Below are 19,771 nucleotides of genomic sequence, written 5' to 3' on the forward strand. Positions count from 1 at the left end.
CCTCCTAACAAACAGTAGAACAAGCTATAAAATATAAACTATTTTCTTTAAATTATTATTCCCTACTCTTGTGTTGCATGCTTGAATAATATTCCATTATTGAATCATGAAATCCTCTAATAAGCGTTACGTGTCCTTAGAGGATAATAATAAAGACAAGAAAAGGGGTGCTCCGCCTCTGCCGCCACCTCGCGACGACGGCGGATGTTGTTGCTGGTGCATGAGTTGCATTTGCTGGTGCCTCTGCTTCATGCTACTTTTCTGTGTGATATTAATGGCGGCGGTTGCCATCATGTACTTCGTTTTCCGCCCTCAGATTCCGATGTACGGCATTGACAGTCTCCAAGTGAAGGCTTTCGAAATGCGAAACGACAGCAAAGTTTACACTGAAATGGCGGTGGTTGTGAGGTGCGAGAATCCGAACAAGAAGATTGGATTCAAGTATGGAGAAGATAACTCGGTGAGCATAATCTATTCGGATGCGGAGCTTTGCGCGGGAAAGTTTGAACCTTTCTTGCAGGCGGCGAAGAACACGGTGATGATTAATATGACGCTGAAGGGGGAAAGGAAATTGGATTCGAAAGAGAAAGAGCAGTTTATGGCGCAACAGAAGGAAGGGAAGATTCCTTTGGTGGTGATTTCGAAGATTCCTGTAACCCCTGTGATTGGTGAGCATTTTCATCAGTTATGGAATGTTAGTGTTCGTGCTAATTGTTCAATGGTTGTTGATAATATCCAGAAAGATAAAACGCCTAATATCTCTCACAAAGAATGTAGCTTTCGTGCTCATTTCTGGAATTAAATCATGTCTTATGATAGGATGATTATTACTCATGCATGTAAGATAATAGTTTAATCATATCTAATATATAGATGATGAGAATTTGTATGAAGTAGAATATGTATGAGAATTGATAAATGCATTTCTACTATTCGTACAAAATACCAAATTAAAATTGAAACATATTATTGTGATCAAACATAGAAATGTGTTATACACTTATATCTCAACTCCATAATGCCTTTAGTATTGGGTGATGAAAAGTAAAGAATAGTTGTTTTTGTGTAAAGTTGATAATTATTAGATGATAATTTAATTAAATATGTTAAATTATTTATCAATTTTTAGCTATTAATTTTATATAAAAATAACTATCGTCTTTATTTTAGTATAATTTAGTGTATTTAAAAGGAATAAATTTTTTTTTAAAACCTTTTATTAAAGATGTATCTAACTATCGAAGATTATTATTATTATTATTATTATTATTATTATTATTTTCCAGTTATGTAAAAGAAATTGAAAAATTGGTCCAATTACGTTAGTACTTAGCTGAAGGTAAAAACAAAGTTACCAAAAGAAAAAAAAACCCCACAAAATCGATAGAAAATGTATTAATTTTGAGCAATTATTTACGAGAGATGCAAGCTTAATTAATTATCATAACACTTTGTATTTATTAATTAAAAACATAATTTAACTTTGTCGAAGGTATCGAAAATCAAAATTTTATGTAAAATTAAAAAAAATAAAATACATGCGTGAAATATAAAATGTAATATGATTAAATTTTAAAATCATTTGATCTATTAAAAATTTTTCAAAATCAATTCCTAATCATAATATAAAAAATTTTAAAATTTTTAAATCGCAATTTTTGCCAATTTTCAGTTTGAAAATGAATCCATTAAAACTAACCTTTTGTACCTTATACAATATAATTGGCTTATTATTTAAGATGAATATTTGGAATTGAACATCATTCGTGCACCACGAGTTCTTTTCTCTCCTAAGTTTTAGGGTTTATAAAATGAAAATACTACATATATTATTTTGGGTACGTTTTTTATATTTTTAATCTAATATAATAAATTAAAAAATAGAATATATATATATATATATCATTTTTTTTCCATAAAAATGACATGTCGCCCTTCGTTGCTAAAGGAATACTAAACAAATTGTCAAAGCGATTCTGAACTCTAAATTGTTAGTTTTCGCTGAATGGAACTCAATAATATAAATGAATTTTTTGAAAGGGATGTTGTCAAAAGTATTAATAGAGTAAACTACCATTTTTACACATAAAAATTGAAAATATTAACATATCTATCTATAGAAGATAAAAATTACTATTTGTATCCATAAAAATTAATTTTCGCAAATAAAATTACCTAAATCCTAAATAATTATATAAAATTTTCAAACTACCCCTTTCTCTTCTCTCACACAGGCACCCACTCTCACTCACTATCTACAACACCTAAACCACCACTGTCATAGCATCATCTCTCTCTCTCTCTCTCTCTCTCTCTCTCTCTCTCTCTCTCTCTTACCTCTTGAACAACAACATAGCACAGCCACTTTCCTCTTCAAAATCACAAAATAGAACAAACTCAGATCAAATTTAAGAATAGAACATGCATAAATTCAAAATAAAAACCTAATTTCTTAGAACCTTCACAAAAAATTGTTAATTTCTCAGATTCAAGATCACTATTTTCGTTACAAATAACATGGAACATTAATTCGATTTTGGCAACGCTGGAAGGAGATGACGAAAACGCATCGCTAGGAGGAGAAGAGAGCAGCGACACCGAGAGAAGGAGAAGACGAAGATATGACATTTGAAAAAGGAAGGAACTCAACATTGAAGAAGTTGTGGTTGCAGAAAATAGAGGACTCAAATTGCTACTTCTTGAAGCCAAAAACCTCCCGAAGAAGAAGAAGAAGAAGAAGAAGAAGAAGAAGAAGAAGAAGAAGAAGAAGAAGAAGAAGAAGAAGAAGAAGAAGAAGAAGAAGAAGAGGGGAGGAGAAGATGGAGCTCGCGACGGCAAAAGGAGGAACCACCATTAATACACAGAGGAGAGAGAAGAACGATAGAGAAGAGAGAGACATCAATAGAAAAAGAAGAGGAAGGAGAAAAGTGCGAAGAGAGAGGAGAGAAAGAGAGAATGACGATTGAAGAGATAGAGGAGAAGGAAGAGAGAGACAGCGTGGAAAGGGGAGGGTACTGCAGATATTGAGTGAGGGTGGGTGCGTGCATGAGAGAAGAGAAGGGGGTAGTTTGAAAATTTTATGTAATTATTTAGGGTTTGGTAATTTTGCTTGTGAAAATAAATTTTTACGGATACAAATGGTAATTTTTATCTTCTATGGATAGATATGTCAGCTTTTTTAACTTTTATGGGTAGAAATAGTAGTTTACTCTTATTAATAAAATGAAGATATAAGTTGTTTAATTACTTGTAAATTAGTATACTTTAAGAACTTTACTTTTCTTTCTTTCCTTCCCTCCGGATTTTTTATTTTAATAAATAAAATAAAGGTAATAATTATGAAAATATTTTTTTCAGAGAAATTACCAATTTAAATTTCTTTATCATATCTTGTTTAAAGTGTAAACGAAATGACAATGCGCATATCTCGTTTACACTATAAATGAGATATACACGTGTCGACGTGTCATATCTCGTTTACACTGTAAACGAAATATGGCCCGTATGCGCCTAAATATAAAAGTCGTTTACAGCTAACTTTTACGCCCCAGTTTCACTTTGTCAATATCTTTCTCCCATCTTTTAACCCTTTCTGACTATACATTTGACCCAAGCGGTGATGGCGCGCCAAGTGGGGAATGACGGGAACATAAACAAGCTGAACGAGACGACACATTATGTCAGGGTGGCCGACTTTGAGGTTAGTTTCGTTATGGTTGTTAAATTTAATGATGTTGCCATTGTTAGGGTAGTCATGAAGATCTGAAACATTGGTATATGATTTAGTAGTTAGGTCTATAGGCTTAATTTAGAACTCTATCTACTTGTACTAGGTTGGTATGAATCGAGATATGATTAGTTTGGACCCTGTTATTCTTGTACTATTTTGTTAGTCTTTATAAATTTAATGCCATTATAGTATAACACTGGTTACGTTAATAAATTTTGATATTTTTATTTTATTAGAAATTTAAGACTTTATTTTGTTGTATTATATTATTTAATTTGTAATAAAAGTAAAAATAAAAATAATTAATCTTTAGACTTTTGAGAGAAAAATATTATGAAAAGTAAAATTTATTTTTTAAATGTTAAAAAATAATTTATAAGTTATAATTGATTTTATATAATTTAACTATATTTATGTTTGTCGTTATTCAGAGGCATCGCCTCCTACTGTCCGAACGAGTGAGCCATACTTTACCTCCATTGGACGCTATCGTACCATATTTGGCTGAGGCCAGATTCGGCGACACCGTGCCCCTCAGGGATTTTACCTTTGACAATTCCCTGATTTCGGCACTGGTGGAGCGATGACGTCTAGAGACGCACACGTTTCATCTCTCGTGGGGTGAGGTCACGATTAATCTGCAGGACGTGGCGTACCACCTAAGCCTACGCGCACACGGTAAAGCCGTCGGGGGGTGCCTCCGTGACTTTGGTAGGTGGTACCATACGGAGACGTAGGAGTTGGTGGAACAGCTCCTCAGTGCTCGGCCTCCCGTGGCAGCACAGCAGGCGGTGCAGAGGAAGGAGTCGTTCACGCTGAAGCTTGTGTGGCTACGGGATCGTGTCCACCAGATGCCCTAGACAGATGATCCCAAGACCCTCCAACAGTACGCCAGGTGTTATATCATGTTACTGATCGGAGGGTATCTGATGACTGACAATTCCAACAATTTGGTGCACCTTCGTTGGCTACCATTGCTCCGTGACTTTGCGGAGTGCAGAGCATTTTTCTGGGACTCGGCTGTGCTGGCCTGGACATATCAGTCCCTTTCTTTGGTGGCCCAGTAGGGCTATCACTGGCTGCACTCCGTTGTTGATGTCCTGGATTTATCAGAGATTCCCCCAGTGGTATCTACCAGATAGAGGCGTCTACCAGTATCCGCTGGCTACAAGGTGAGAAATGTCTTTTATATATTTGAGTTAAATAATTTTGTCAAATCTTTTGGTATGTTACTTAACGAACCGTATATGTTCTCCTTCGATGTGTTAGGTTGGTTGGATTTCCGTAGCAGAGCAGGGATCAGCATGAGGCCAGGGTCCTGTGTTGGAGGGTTGGGATCGACCGGCTACGGTTTGACGAGGTAGTAGTTAAAATACGTATGTTCTCAGTGCTCTTAGACTCAACAATGGCAAAAGCAATTGGCAGTATATTGCTATTTTCGTCTTGCGCCACCGCTATAAGCAACACTCCACCATACTTGCCATAGAGATGTGTGCCGTCTACAGAGACAAATGGCTTGCAATGCTTGAAGGCCTCTGGTGCACGAAATTGCAATAACACTTTTGCAATCCCGCACAACTAACCAGCAAGTGCACTGGGTCGTCCAAGTAATACCTTGCGTGAGCAAGGGTCGATCCCACGGAGATTGTCGGTTTGAAGCAAGCTATGGTTATCTTGTAAATCTTAGTCAGGATATCAGAAATTATCAGGATTGACTATAAAAAGCAAAAGAACATGAAATGGTTACTTGTATTGCAGTAATGGAGAATAGGTTGAGGTTTGGAGATGCTCCATCTTCTGAATCTCTGCTTTCCTACTGTCTTCTTCATCAAACACGCAAGGCTCCTTCCATGGCAAGCTGTATGTAGGGTTTCACCATTGTCAGTGGCTACCTCCCATCCTCTCAGTGAAAATACGTCCCTTATGCTCTGTCACAGCATAGGCTAATCATCTGTCGGTTCTCAATCAGGCCGGAATAGAATCCAGTGATTCTTTTGCGTCTGTCACTAACGCCCCGCCTTCAGGAGTTTGAAGCACGTCACAGTCATCCAATCATTGAATCCTACTCAGAATACCACAGACAAGGTTTAGACCTTCCGGATTCTCTTGAATGCCGCCATCAGTTCTAGCTTATACCACGAAGATTTCGATTAAAGAACCCAAGAGATATCTACTTAATCTAAGATAGAACGGAGGTGGTTGTCAGTCACACGTTCATAGTTGAGAATATGATGAGTGTCACGGATCATCACATTCATCCGGGTTAAGAGCAAGTGATATCTTAGAATGGAAGCAAGCATGATTGAATAAGAAACAGTAGTAATTGCATTAATCCATCAAGACACAGCAGAGCTCCTCACCCCCAACCATGGGGTTTAGAGACTCATGCCGTGGAAGGTACAAGAACGTGTAAAATGAGGTCATCAGGTACGGATACAATGTCAAAAGATCCTATTAATAGTAAACTAGTGTCCTAAGGTTTACAGAAATGAGTAAATGACAGAAAAATCCACTTCCGGGCCCACTTGGTGTGTGCTTGGGCTGAGCAATGAAGGAATTTCGTGTAGAGACCTTTTCTGGAGTTAAACGCCAGCTTTCATGCCAGTTTGGGCGTTTAACTCCAAATTTTATGCCAGTTCCGGCGTTTAACGCTGGAATTTCTGTAGGTGACTTTGAGCGCCGGTTTGGGCCATCAAATCTTGGGCAAAGTATGGACTATTATATATTGCTGGAAAGCCCAGGATGTCTACTTTCCAATGCCGTTGAGAGCGCGCCAATTGAGCTTCTGTAGCTCCAGAAAATCCACTTCGAGTGCAGAGAGGTCAGAATCCAACAACATCTGCAGTCCTTTTGTGTCTCTGGATCAGATTTTTGCTCAGATCCCTCAATTTCAGCCAGAAAATACCTAAAATCACAGAAAAACACACAAACTCATAGTAAAGTCCAGAAAAGTGAATTTTAATTAAAAACTAATAAAAATATACTAAAAACTAACTAAATCATACTAAAAGCATACTAAAAACAATGCCAAAAAGCATACAAATTATCCGCTCATCACAACACCAAACTTAAATTGTTGCTTGTCCCCAAGCAACTGAAAATCAAAATAGGATAAAAAGAAGAGAATATACTATAGATTCCAAAATATCAAAGAAACATAGCTCCAATTAGATGAGCGGGACTAGTAGCTTTTTGCCTCCGAACAGTTTTGGCATCTCACTCTATCCTTTGAAGTTCAGAATGATTGGCATCTATAAGAACTCAGAACTCAGATAGTGTTATTGATTCTCCTAGTTAAGTATATTGATTCTTGAACATAGCTAGTGTGTGAGTCTTGGCTGTGGCCCAAAGCACTCTGTCTTCCAGTATTACCACCGGATACATACATGCCACAGACACATAATTGGGTGAACCTTTTTAGATTGTGACTCAGCTTTGCTAAAGTCCCCAATTAGAAGTGTCCAGGGTTCTTAAGCACACTCTTTTTTTGCTTTGGTTCACAACTTTATTTCTTTCTTTTTCTTTTTCTTTTTCTTTTTCGAAATTTTTTTTTTTTTTTGAAATTTTTTTTTTCACTGCTTTTTCTTGCTTCAAGAATCAATTTGATGATTTTTCAGATCCTCAATAACAGTTCTCTTTCTCCTCATTCTTTCAAGAGCCAACAATTTTAACATTCTTAAAACAACAAATTCAAAAGACATATGCACTGTTCAAGCATTCATTCAGAAAACAAAAAGTATTGTCACCACATCAAACCAATTCAACTAGTTTCAGAGATAAATTTCGAAATCCTGTACTTCTTGTTCTTTTGTGATTAAAGCATTTTTCTTTTAAGAGAGGTGATGGGATTCATAGGACATTCATAGCTTTAAGGCATAAACTTTATTAATTTTATTAATTAAGAACAAGACTCAAATATAGATATAAGATGAGACTAGAAATAGAAAAACAAGAACAACAACGAAAAAAATAGGCTCCTAATGATAGAGGTGTTCACAGAGTTAGGACTCAACAACCTTGATTTTGAGAAGTGGATGCTCCCTCAGCTTGAGAGGAGAGCTTTTGGCGCTTCATCTCTTGGATTTCACGCCCCTGCTTCTCTTGTTCCTTCAGCAATTTGCAGATCATGCAGTTCTGATTCTGCTGTTCTTCCTTCAGTTGCTCCATAGTCTCTTGCAACTTGTTAATGGATGCTTCTAGGCTGGCCCAGTAGCCAATTTCAGGGAATTCAGGGAGGAACTCATGCGCCCTCCTTTTGATAGAGTTGTCTTGCACTTGTCCTTCCATTGACTTCTTGGTGATTGGATGTTCAATGGGTATGAATTCATCTACTCCCATCTTCACCCCAGCCTCTTTACAGAGCAAGGAGATCAAGCTTGGGTAAGCCAATTTGGCTTCAGTGGAGTTCTTATTTGCAATAGTGTAGATCTCACAAGCAATCACATGATGCACCTCCACTTCTTTTCCAAGCATAATGCAATGAATCATCACTGCCCTCTTGATGGTGACCTCAGAACGGTTGCTAGTGGGCAATATGGAACGCCCAATGAAGTCTAGCCATCCTCTTGCAATGGCTTGAGGTCTCCCCTCTTGAGTTGTTTGGGACATTTGAAGATTTCTCTTATTTTGTCCAGATGAAAGTACATAACTTTCCCTCTGACCATAGTTCTGTAGGTATGGTAAGCGGTTCCAGTCATTTGCTTATCTGTTAGCCACAGATTTGAGTAGAATTCCTGAACCATGTTCCTTCCAACCTTTGTCTCAGGATTGGTTAGAACTTCCCATCCTCTGTTCGAATTTGCTCTTGGATCCCGGATATTCATCTTCTTTCAGATCAAATTTAACTTCCGGGATCATTGACCTCAGACCCATTATTTTGTGATAATGGTCTTCATGTTCTTTAGTTAAGAACTTCTCTTGATTCCAAAGATTCTTTGGATTATTCTCTTTCTTGCCTCTTAAATTGGTTTGTTTTTCCTTGGGAGCCATGATATTGATGAATCTTGGCTTAGTGATCACGGAAAAGCACACCAAACTTAGGTTTGCTTGTCCTCAAGCAAATAAAAGAGAGAAGAGAGGGGAGGAAGAGGAAATTCGAATGGTGTGGTGGAATGAGGGAGCCAAACGTGTATTTATAAGGTGGGGAGGGGAGTTTTCGAAAAAAAGAGAGAGAGATTTGAGAAGATATGAAAAGAAATTGAGAAAAGGGTGAGTTTTGAAGAAGATTTGGGATTAATTTGAAATAGATTTGAAGAATGGTTTTGATTTGTGAAGATTTGAAAGTGAATGATGAAAGGTTGAAGTGCATTTATGTAGAAGAGTATGGTTAAAAGAGGAAAGTTTGAAAAAATTGAGTTGAAAACAAAATGTGGTCCCCCCACCTTCTGGCGTTAAACGCCCAGAATGGCACCCATTCTGGCGTTTAACGCCCATTTGCTACCCTTTTGGGCGTTTAACGCCCAGCCAGGTGCCCTGGCTGGCGTTAAACGCCAGAAATCCTTTATCACTGGGCGTTTTTCAGAACGCCCAGGATGCTGCACACCTGGCGTTAAACGCCCAGAATGGTGCCCATTCTGGCGTTTAACGCCCAAAATGCCCCTTACTGGCGTTTTTTCGCCAGTAAGCTCATTTTCTCTGCTTTTTGAGCTGAATCCTTCTGTAACTCTGTGAATTCCTTCATTTTTGATACTTGCCTCTGTAAGAACTAATCATATACCTTCCTAATGACTGGGTTGCCTCCCAGCAAGCGCTTCTTTACTGTCTTTAGCTGGACTTCTGCTAAGAATCACTCAAGCCTCAGTCTTGAGCATTCCTGCTCAAAATTGCTTTCAAGATAATGCTTGATTCTTTGTCCATTAACAATGAACTTCTTGTCAGAATCAATATCCTGAAGCTCAACATATCCATATGGTGATACTCATGTAATCACATACGGACCCCTCCACCGGGATTTGAGTTTTCCTGGAAACAATTTGAGCCTGGAGTTGAAGAGCAGAACTTTTTGTCCTGGCTCAAAGACTCTGGTTGACAATCTCTTGTCATGCCACTTCTTTGCCTTTTCCTTATAAATTTTTGCATTTTCAAAGGCATTGAGCCTGAACTCCTCTAGCTCATTTAGCTGGAGCAGCCTTTTCTCACCAGCTAACTGAGCATCCATGTTTAGGAATCTGGTTGCCCAGTAGGCTTTATGTTCCAGTTCCACAGGCAAATGGCAGGCCTTCCCATACACCAGTTGGTATGGAGAGGTGCCTATAGGAGTCTTGAACGCTGTTCTGTATGTCCACAGAGCATCATCCAAGCTCTTTGCCCAATCCTTTCTTCGGGCTATCACAGTCCGTTCTAGGATTCTCTTTAGCTCTCTGTTAGAGACTTCAGCTTGCCCATTTGTCTGTGGATGATACGGAGTTGCCACTTTATGGCTGATTCCATATCTAACCATAGCAGAGTATAGCTGTTTATTGCAGAAATGAGTGCCCCCGTCACTGATTAGCACTCTGGGAACGCCAAACCTGCTGAAAATGTTTTTCTGGAGGAATTTCAGCACGGTCTTGGTATCATTAATGGGTGTAGCAATTGCTTCTACCCACTTAGATACATAGTCCACTGCTACCAGAATGTAAGTGTTTGAGTATGATGGTGGGAATGGCCCCATGAAGTCAATTCCCCATACATCAAACAATTCTATCTCTAATATCCCTTGTTGAGGCATGGCATATCCGTGAGGCAGGTTACCAGCTCTTTGGCAACTGTCACAGTTACGCACAAACTCTCGGGAATCTTTATAGAGAGTAGGCCAGTAGAATCCGCACTGGAGGACTTTAGTGGCTGTTCGCTCACTTCCAAAATGTCCTCCATATTGTGATCCATGGCAGTGCCATAGGATTCTTTGTGCTTCTTCTCTAGGTACACACCTGCGGATCACTCCGTCAGCACATCTCTTAAAGAGATATGGTTCATCCCAGAGGTAGTACTTGACATCTGAAATTAATTTTTTTCTTTGCACATTGCTGTACTCCTTGGGCATGAACCTCACAGCTTTATAGTTTGCCATATCTGCAAACCATGGAGCTTCCTGAATGGCAAAGAGTTGCTCATCTGGGAAGGTCTCAGAGATCTCAGTAGAAGGGAGGGACGCCCCAGCTACTGGTTCTATTCGGGACAGATGATCAGCTACTTGGTTTTCTGTCCCTTTTCTGTCTCTTATTTCTATATCAAACTCTTGCAGAAGCAACACCCATCTGATAAGCCTGGGTTTTGAATCCTGCTTTGTGAGTAAGTATTTAAGAGCAGCATGGTCAGTGTACACAATCACCTTTGATCCCACTAGGTAGGATCTAAACTTGTCAATGGCATAAACCACTGCAAGTAACTCTTTCTCTGTGGTTGTGTAGTCTTTTGTGCGTCATTTAACACGGCTAGCATAATAAATGACGTGCAAAAGCTTGTTATGCCTCTGTCCCAACACTGCACCAATGGCATGATCACTGGCATCACACATTAATTCAAATGGCAATGTCCAATCTGGTGCAGAGATGACTGGTGCTGTGACCAGCTTAGCTTTCAGGGTCTCAAATGCCTGCAGACACTCATTGTCAAAGATGAATGGAGTGTCAGCAGCTAGCAGATTACTTAGAGGTTTAGCAATTTTTGAAAAATCCTTTATGAACCTTCTGTAGAATCCCGCATGCCCAAGAAAGCTTCTGATTGCCTTAACATTGGCAGGTGGTGGTAATTTTTCAATTACCTCTACCTTTGCCTTATCCACCTCTATCCCCCTGCTTGAAATTTTATGCCCAAGGACAATTCCTTCAGTCACCATAAAGTGACATTTTTCCCAGTTTAAAACCAGGTTAGTCTCTTGGCATCTTTTCAGGACAAGTGATAGGTGGTTAAGACAGGAGCTGAATGAGTCTCCATATACTGAAAAGTCGTCCATGAAGACTTCCAGAAATTTCTCTACCATATCTGAGAAGATAGAGAGCATGCACCTCTGAAAGGTTACAGGTGCATTGCACAGACCAAAAGGCATCCTCCTGTAGGCAAACACGCCAGAAGGACAAGTAAATGCTGTTTTCTCTTGGTCCTGGGGATCTACTGCAATTTGGTTGTAGCCTGAATAGCCATCCAAAAAGCAGTAATAATCATGACCAGCTAGTCTTTCTAGCATTTGGTCTATGAATGGTAAAGGAAAATGATCCTTTCTGGTGGCTGTATTGAGTCTTCTGTAGTCAATACACATGCGCCACCCTGTGACTGTTCTTGTAGGAACCAGTTCATTTTTTTCATTATGAACCACTGTCATGCCTCCCTTTTTGGGAACAACTTGGACAGGGCTCACCCAGGGGCTATCAGAAATAGGATAAATAATCCCAGCCTCTAGTAACTTAGTGACCTCTTTCTGCACCACCTCCTTCATGGCAGGATTTAGCCTTCTCTGTGGTTGAACCACTGGTTTGGCATTATCCTCCAACAGGATCTTGTGCATGCATCTAGCTGGGCTAATGCCCTTGAGATCACTTATGGACCACCCAAGAGCTGTCTTGTGCGTCCTTAGCACTTGAATCAGTGCTTCCTCTTCCTGTGGATCTAAAGCAGAGCTTATAATCACTGGAAAAGTGTCACCCTCTCCTAGAAATGCATATTTCAGAGATGGTGGTAGAGGTTTGAGTTCAGGTTTGGGAGGTTTATCCTCCTCCTGAGGAATTTTCGAAAATTCCTTTACTTCCTCTAGTTCTTCTTGATCAGGTTGAGCATCTTTGAAGATGTCCTCAAGCTCTGATTCCAGGCTTTTAGCCATATTGATCTCTTCTACCAAAGAATCAATAATGTCAACGTCCATGCAATCATCTGGTGTGTCTGGATGCTGCATAGCTTTCACAGCATTCAACTTGAACTCATCCTCATTGACTCTCAGGGTTACTTCCCCTTTGTGTACATCAATGAGAGTTCGTCCAGTTGCTAGGAAAGGTCTTCCTAGAATGAGAGTTGCACTCTTGTGCTCCTCCATTTCCAGCACTACAAAGTCAGTTGGAAAGGCAAATGGCCCAACCTTGACAATCATGTCCTCTATTATGCCTGATGGGTGTTTAATGGAGCCATCAGCAAGTTGGAGGCAGATCCTGGTTGGCTTGATTTCTCCAATCAACCCAAGCTTTCTGATAGTGGATGCAGGTATTAGATTGATGCTTGCTCCAAGATCACATAAGGCTGTCTTGGTGCAAGCACCTTCTAATGTGCATGGTATCAGAAAGCTTCCAGGATCTTGAAGCTTTTCTGGTAAGCTTTTTAGAATGACTGCACTGCATTCTTCAGTGAGAAACACTTTTTCAGTTTCTCTCCAATCCTTCTTATGACTTAAGATTTCCTTCATGAACTTAGCATAAGAAGGTATTTGCTCAAGTGCCTCTGCAAACGGAATCTTTATTTCAAGAGTCCTTAAATAGTCTGCAAAGCGGGCAAATTGCTTATCCTGTTCTGCTTTGCGGAGTTTCTGAGGATAAGGCATCTTGGCTTGATATTCTTCAACCTTAGATGCTGCAGGTTTATTCCTTACAGAAGTGTTTGAAGAAGCCTTTTTAGAGGATTACTTCAGCACTCTCAGGTGTCTGATTTTCCCTTGGCGTTTGACGCCAGGAATGGGTAAGTTTGGGCGTTAAACGCCAACTTCTCTCCCTTTTCTGGCGTTGAACGCCAGAACTGGGCAAGGAATGGGCGTTTAACGCCAGCTTTCCTTCCCTTTCTGGCGTTTGAACGCCAATAAAATTCCTCTCTGGGCTCTTACTGTCCTCAAGGGATTTTGAACAGTGGTTTGGTTGTCCTCTGTCATTTGTTCCTTGTTTGGCTTTTTACTCTTTTGAGCAGTGGTATTCAGGTTTTCCCACTCCTCAGTGACTGCTTGACATTCTTCTGTTATTTGTTTAGATATTGCTGTTTTGCTGATTCAATTGCAATTCTATGCTTGTTAGCAACCTTAGTATCATGGAGCATTTCTTAAATTCTGCTAACTGTTCAGTCATCAGGAGCAATTGTTGATTAGCTCATTCATCTGTTCTTGAGGATTAGGATCAGTGACTAATGCCATGACCTCCTCCTTGGAACGAACTCATTGCTAGAATATAAGTATTGGTTTCTAGCAACAGTGTCTGAGCTCTGAGCTTCTTCAATTGTCTTTCTCATGTGTATAGATCCACCAGCTGAGTGGTCTAAAGACATCTGAGCTTTTTCTGTAAGCCCATAGTAGAAAATGTCTAACTGGACCCACTCTGAAAACATTTCAGAGGGACATTCCTTAGCATACCTCTATACCTCTCCCAGGCATTGTAAAGGGATTCATTATCCTCTTATTTAAGCCTTGGATGTCCAGCCTTAGCTGTGTCATCCTCTTGGAGGGTAAAATGATTCAGGAATTATCTGACAACTGTTTCCATGTCTTGCTTGCTGTAGGTTGGTTATTTAACCACCGTTTTGCTTGATCTTTACAGCAATGGAAACAGTAATAGTCTGTAGACATCCTGATCTACCTCTTTATCATGTACTGTGTCAGCAATTGTAAGAACTGTGCCAGAAACTCAGTAGGTTCTTCTGTGGAAGACCGGAATACTGGCATTTTGCTGCACTATGATGAGTTGAGGATTAGCTCAAAGCTGCTTGCTTGATGGGAGGTATACAGATGCTACCATATGCAACCGTAATGGGGTTAGCATATGACCCCAGAGTCCTTCTGGACTGATCAATTCCACTTAAGTCCATAATGGACAAAAGGGAAATGATAATGATTGCAAAGAGGTAAATTTTGCTTATTTTTATTTTTTTGTTTTTTTTTTATATTTTTTTTTGAATAACCGAAAAAAAATAAAACAAAAGGAAATAAAATAAAAAAAATTCGAAAATCAAAAGGGAAAATGAGATCAAAGCAAATTGAGAACTGAATCAATTAGTAAAAAAAAAGATTTTGAAAACAGCAATTAAAGAGATATGATTGAAAAATTTTTATGAAAAAGATTTGATTCTTAAAAAGAGGAAAGAGAAAAACACAAAAAGACACCAAACTTAAAATTTTTAGAAATCAAACACTAATTTTTTCGAAAATTTTAAAGGAAAAACACAAAGAGGACACCAAACTTAGAATTTTTATGAATCAAAAAGGGACTAAGAATATGCAAAAACGAAAATTTTAGAAGAAAAATAAAAGCATGCAATTGACACCAAACTTAAAATATGAAACTAGACTCAACTAAAAGACTCTAAACCAACAAAAATAAACAGTCCTAATCTAAGCAACAAGACAAGCCGTCAGTTGTCCAAACTCGAACAATCCCCGGCAACGGCGCCAAAAACTTGGTGCACGAAATTGCAATAACACTTTTGCAATCCCGCACAACTAACCAGCAAGTGCACTGGGTCGTCCAAGTAATACCTTGCGTGAGCAAGGGTCGATCCCACGGAGATTGTCGGTTTGAAGCAAGCTATGGTTATCTTGTAAATCTTAGTCAGGATATCAGAAATTATCAGGATGACTGTAAAAAGCAAAGAACATGAATGGTTACTTGTATTGCAGTAATGGAGAATAGGTGAGGTTTGGAGATGCTCCATCTTCTGAATCTCTGCTTTCCTACTGTCTTCTTCATCAAACACGCAAGGCTCCTTCCATGGCAAGCTGTATGTAGGGTTCACCATTGTCAGTGGCTACCTCCCATCCTCTCAGTGAAAATACGTCCTGATGCTCTGTCACAGCATAGGCTAATCATCTGTCGGTTCTCAATCAGGCCGGAATAGAATCCAGTGATTCTTTTGCGTCTGTCACTAACGCCCCGCCTTCAGGAGTTTGAAGCACGTCACAGTCATCCAATCATTGAATCCTACTCAGAATACCACAGACAAGGTTTAGACCTTCCGGATTCTCTTGAATGCCGCCATCAGTTCTAGCTTATACCACGAAGATTCGATTAAGAACCCAAGAGATATTACTTAATCTAAGATAGAACGGAGGTGGTTGTCAGTCACACGTTCATAATTGAGATATGAGTGTCGGATCATCACATTCATCGGGTTAAGAGCAAGTGATATCTTAGAATGGAAGCAAGCATGATTGAATAAGAAACAGTAGTAATTGCATTAATCCATCAAGACACAGCAGAGCTCCTCACCCCCAACCATGGGGTTTAGAGACTCATGCCGTGGAAGGTACAAGAAACGTGTAAAAAATGTTATGAGGTCATCAGGTACGGATACAATGTCAAAAGATCCTATTAATAGTAAACTAGTGTCCTAAGGTTTACAGAAATGAGTAAATGACAGAAAAATCCACTTCCGGGCCCACTTGGTGTGTGCTTGGGCTGAGCAATGAAAGAATTTCGTGTAGAGACCTTTTCTGGAGTTAAACGCCAGCTTTCATGCCAGTTTGGGCGTTTAACTCCAAATTTTATGCCAGTTCCGGCGTTTAACGCTGGAATTTCTGTAGGTGACTTTGAGCGCCGATTTGGGCCATCAAATCTTGGGCAAAGTATGGACTATTATATATTTCTGGAAAGCCCAGGATGTCTACTTTCCAATGCCGTTGAGAACGCGCCAATTGGGCTTCTGTAGCTCCAGAAAATCCACTTCGAGTGCAGGGAGGTTAGAATCCAACAGCATCTGCAGTCCTTTTGTGTCTCTGGATCAGATTTTTGCTCAGATCCCTCAATTTCAGCCAGAAAATACCTGAAATCATAGAAAAACACACAAACTCATAGTAAAGTCCAGAAAAGTAAATTTTAATTAAAAACTAATAAAAATATACTAAAAACTAACTAAATCATACTAAAAGCATACTAAAAACAATGCCAAAAAGCATACAAATTATCCGCTCATCAGCCTCGACACATGACGGAAAAACACAAAATACTTTGTCGAACATGCAGTAGTCTCGCTCCATGAGGTGTCCTTCGTAGTACGGTTTGACGCGTAGGTCACATATGGTGCCGAGAAAATAGCTCTGCAGTGCTTGGAGCAGTTTCGACACCTTGTTGTACGACTTTTTCCAATCACTATAGATCCATGCAATCGCCTTCTACTTTACCATCCATACCTTTCTGTATGACGGTTTGAAGTGATAGCTTGCTTGGACCGCACCTTGCAAGACCGGGATACTCAGAGATGGGTTGGATTGAATCAATGACAACATAACTCTGCAGATGAGACTGCTATCTGATTGACGATGGTCTTGAGACATGGTGGGTGTCAGACAGTTGTGTGGTCCACCAAACCTCCGAACCTCCCTAATCACAACAAAAAATTTATTCTTACACAATATCTCTAGCCAAAATAACATATCATACAAAACTATTCAAACTCACAATTAAACTTAAACTTACCAGTATCCGAGATTCTGACGAAGGGCCACACGGAGGCTCCATTGACACCCACTGTCGGCTTGATGGCACTGCACATGGTACTTTAACCGGTCGAACTCGGTCACCTGATACTCAGCACTCCTACGAATACTGTAGTTCTTCACACCTTGAAGCACTACCTCTCGCCTTCTGAACCTGTGACTGACCTGAAACTCCACACCACTGTCTAGGTTGTAATCCACTCCACAGGTGTCAGAAACCGGGACCCTCTCATGTATGGCGTCCAGATCTAGACTGTGATAGTGACTTGGCACAACCAATAGCGTCGGAATCGGGTGAGGTGGAGGTAGCACATGGCACGGCACAGCCCCTGCAGGTGTCTCCGGCACAAACTCATCTTCATCGCCACCATCGGAAGACTCACTGTCTCCACTGTCCGCTATATAATTCTTGTCCGACTCCTCCTCACCCTCCTCTGCCTCATGCTCCGAAATCGCAACATGAATGGACGGTGGTGCGAGAGGTCGGTCGTCCTGCACATAGGTTTCTTGTGCGGAACCCCCACTACCACCGTGACCCACCTCGGTGGACAGCTCCATTACTTGTTCAGACATGATCCTCCCATGAATGTCGAACATCAGTCGCACATGCTCGTCCTCGTGAAGTCTGGATATTCGAAACCGGAAGACTCTATTTTCCATGGGTGCCAGCAACCTATACGCCACCCTTCCGATTTTCCTCCTTTCTATCCCACCAAGGTTGCTCAATATCAAATTCTTCAAATCTGACAACGTCTTCACACGCTGAGTGCGAAACAATATCAGATCCTGAGACTCAAATGTCACCCCTTTGTCGCCATTTCTCATACGACAATTCAGATAAAGAAGCACAACTATGAATGGATTGTTACTGCTGACCATTCAGCTATGTTTTCGAGAGAAAAAAGAGACAGAGAAAGGATATGAAATGTATGTGAGGAATACCAAGGGTTACACATCCTTTTATAGAATGAGATATACACGTCTCAGTCTGACTTGCCATATTTTGTTTATACTGTAAGCAAAATACGTGAAAAGTAATCTCCTTTACACTGTAAACGAGATATGACAAAGAAATTTAAATCGATAAATTTTTTAAAAAATATTTATTTCGATAAATCTTACATTTATTTTATTTATTAAAATAAAAAATCTCTCCAAATACCAGTTAAAATAGTAAATATTCTTTTGGTCTTTTAATCCGTAACGATGAAAATTTTCAAATAGTGATCCTCACTTAGTTTCGTGAGCCGGAATTTCAAGTAGGTTGGTAATAAAATTTGAATGTAGATAATTCAGCCATTGGAATAATAAAAATATTAAAAAGTTATCAAAATTTGTTATTTTTTATTATTAATTTAATTTTTTTAATGAGTAAAGTATCATTTTTGTTTCTAACGTTTGGGGTAAGTCTCAAAGTTGTCCCTAACGTTTCAATCGTCCTATTAAGTCCTTAATGTTTCAAAATTAATTCAATGTTATCCTGCCGTTAAGGATCCGTTAACAGAATTGATGGCGGGACAAAATTGAGACGATTTTAAAACGTTAGGAACTTAAATAGGATGAAATATTTGTAGAATGACTAATACAAAAGGTAATTATTTTTTTTCTTTTGCACAAATTTATGTACTAGTCATTCTACAAATATTTCATGATGACTAAAAATATTTAAGTGTAAATTATAAAAAAATAAATTTATTTAAAATAAAAGTAATGTGATTAAGTGTAATTTACTTAGATGTGATTAAAAAATAATTGAATACTATGTAGAGTAAAAAATTGATATTATTAAAGGATAAAATTAAAATTTATTTTTATGTATCGTTTTTGTCCCCAACGTTTTCGTTCTATTTAAGTCCCTAACGTTTCAAAATCGTCTCAATTTTGTCCCACCGTCAATTCTGTTAACAAATCCCTAACGGCAGGACAACATTGAACCAATTTTGAAACGTTAGGGACTTAAATAAGACGATTAAAACGTTAGAGACAATTTAGAGACTTATCCCAAACGTTGGGGACAAAAATGATACTTTATTCTTGTTATAATTAATTATTGGGTTGCTGTATTTTCTGTGCGATTGTTAATTTGAATAATCATTTTGATCTTAGTTTATGTTTTTTATTTTGTTAAGTCGGTTTTATGATAAACATGTAAGGCATTTACAAGAGAACTAATATAAATTAATGTACATGTGGTAGCTTTTGACACATCAGTTATATTATATATGTATAAATTCATTTTGGTTCTAATGAAAAAAAAAACTTCTCCTTTGCAATTAGTGATGTCACAGGCTGGATCAGCAATTCATCATAGTCTCAAATCCGAACTGGGTGCCTCCTTCTGCTATGCCTTCTGCAGATGTAATGACAACGTCGATAGAGTCCGTGGTGGGTGATTCTTCCAGTGCCCCTCAACAGAATGCCCTTTCACCACCGCTCGTCATCTGGCTGAGGATTTGGCCCAATAGCATGTAGTCGTAAGTTCAATTTTTTAATCTTAAGTTTATTTATCTTATATGTTTGTTATTTTCTCTGACAGGTTTACACCAAACCCCAATGCTTGCACACAAGAGATCACTGAGGTCATTAAGTCCATGTACGACCACTCGTAGCCGACCTACACGCAGATCCCAGTTGAGACTAGAAAGCGATGGTTTTAGAAGTGGGTGGTA

General features: G+C 39.0%; 2 protein-coding genes across 2 annotated transcripts; one reads left to right on the forward strand and one right to left on the reverse strand.

Moving 5' to 3' along the window:
- The first annotated feature begins 274 nt into the window (after positions 1-274).
- LOC130934522 (NDR1/HIN1-like protein 6) lies at positions 275-802 on the forward strand. The gene has a single exon (XM_057864082.1). The coding sequence runs from the start codon at positions 275-277 to the stop codon at positions 800-802; it is 528 nt and encodes a 175-aa protein (XP_057720065.1).
- A 3,831-nt stretch (positions 803-4,633) lies between these two features.
- On the reverse strand, positions 4,634-17,981 carry LOC130934523 (uncharacterized). The gene is made up of 4 exons (XM_057864084.1): positions 17,083-17,981; positions 16,841-16,986; positions 5,107-5,265; positions 4,634-4,830 (listed from the first exon to the last, which is right to left on the reverse strand). Exons 1-4 carry the CDS (start codon positions 17,979-17,981, stop codon positions 4,634-4,636), a joined length of 1,401 nt encoding a protein of 466 aa, XP_057720067.1.
- Positions 17,982-19,771: the final 1,790 nt, after the last annotated feature.

The sequence above is a fragment of the Arachis stenosperma genome, chromosome 6 (assembly GCF_014773155.1).
Source record: "Arachis stenosperma cultivar V10309 chromosome 6, arast.V10309.gnm1.PFL2, whole genome shotgun sequence".
Lineage (NCBI taxonomy): Eukaryota > Viridiplantae > Streptophyta > Magnoliopsida > Fabales > Fabaceae > Arachis > Arachis stenosperma.

What these genes read in the sequence shown, in the direction of transcription:
- LOC130934522 (XM_057864082.1), top strand. Translation starts at nt 275, where the DNA reads ATGGCGGCGGTTGCCATCATGTACTTCGTTTTCCGCCCTCAGATTCCG.
- LOC130934523 (XM_057864084.1), bottom strand. Translation starts at nt 17,981, where the DNA reads ATGGTCAGCAGTAACAATCCATTCATAGTTGTGCTTCTTTATCTGAAT. An exon ending in GAGTATCCCGGTCTTGCAAG is followed by an intron (nt 5,266 to 16,840) that starts GTGCGGTCCAAG and finishes TTCGTGCACCAG; the next exon opens with AGGCCTTCAAGCATTGCAAG. An exon ending in TAAGAGCACTGAGAACATAC is followed by an intron (nt 4,831 to 5,106) that starts GTATTTTAACTA and finishes TGATAAATCCAG; the next exon opens with GACATCAACAACGGAGTGCA.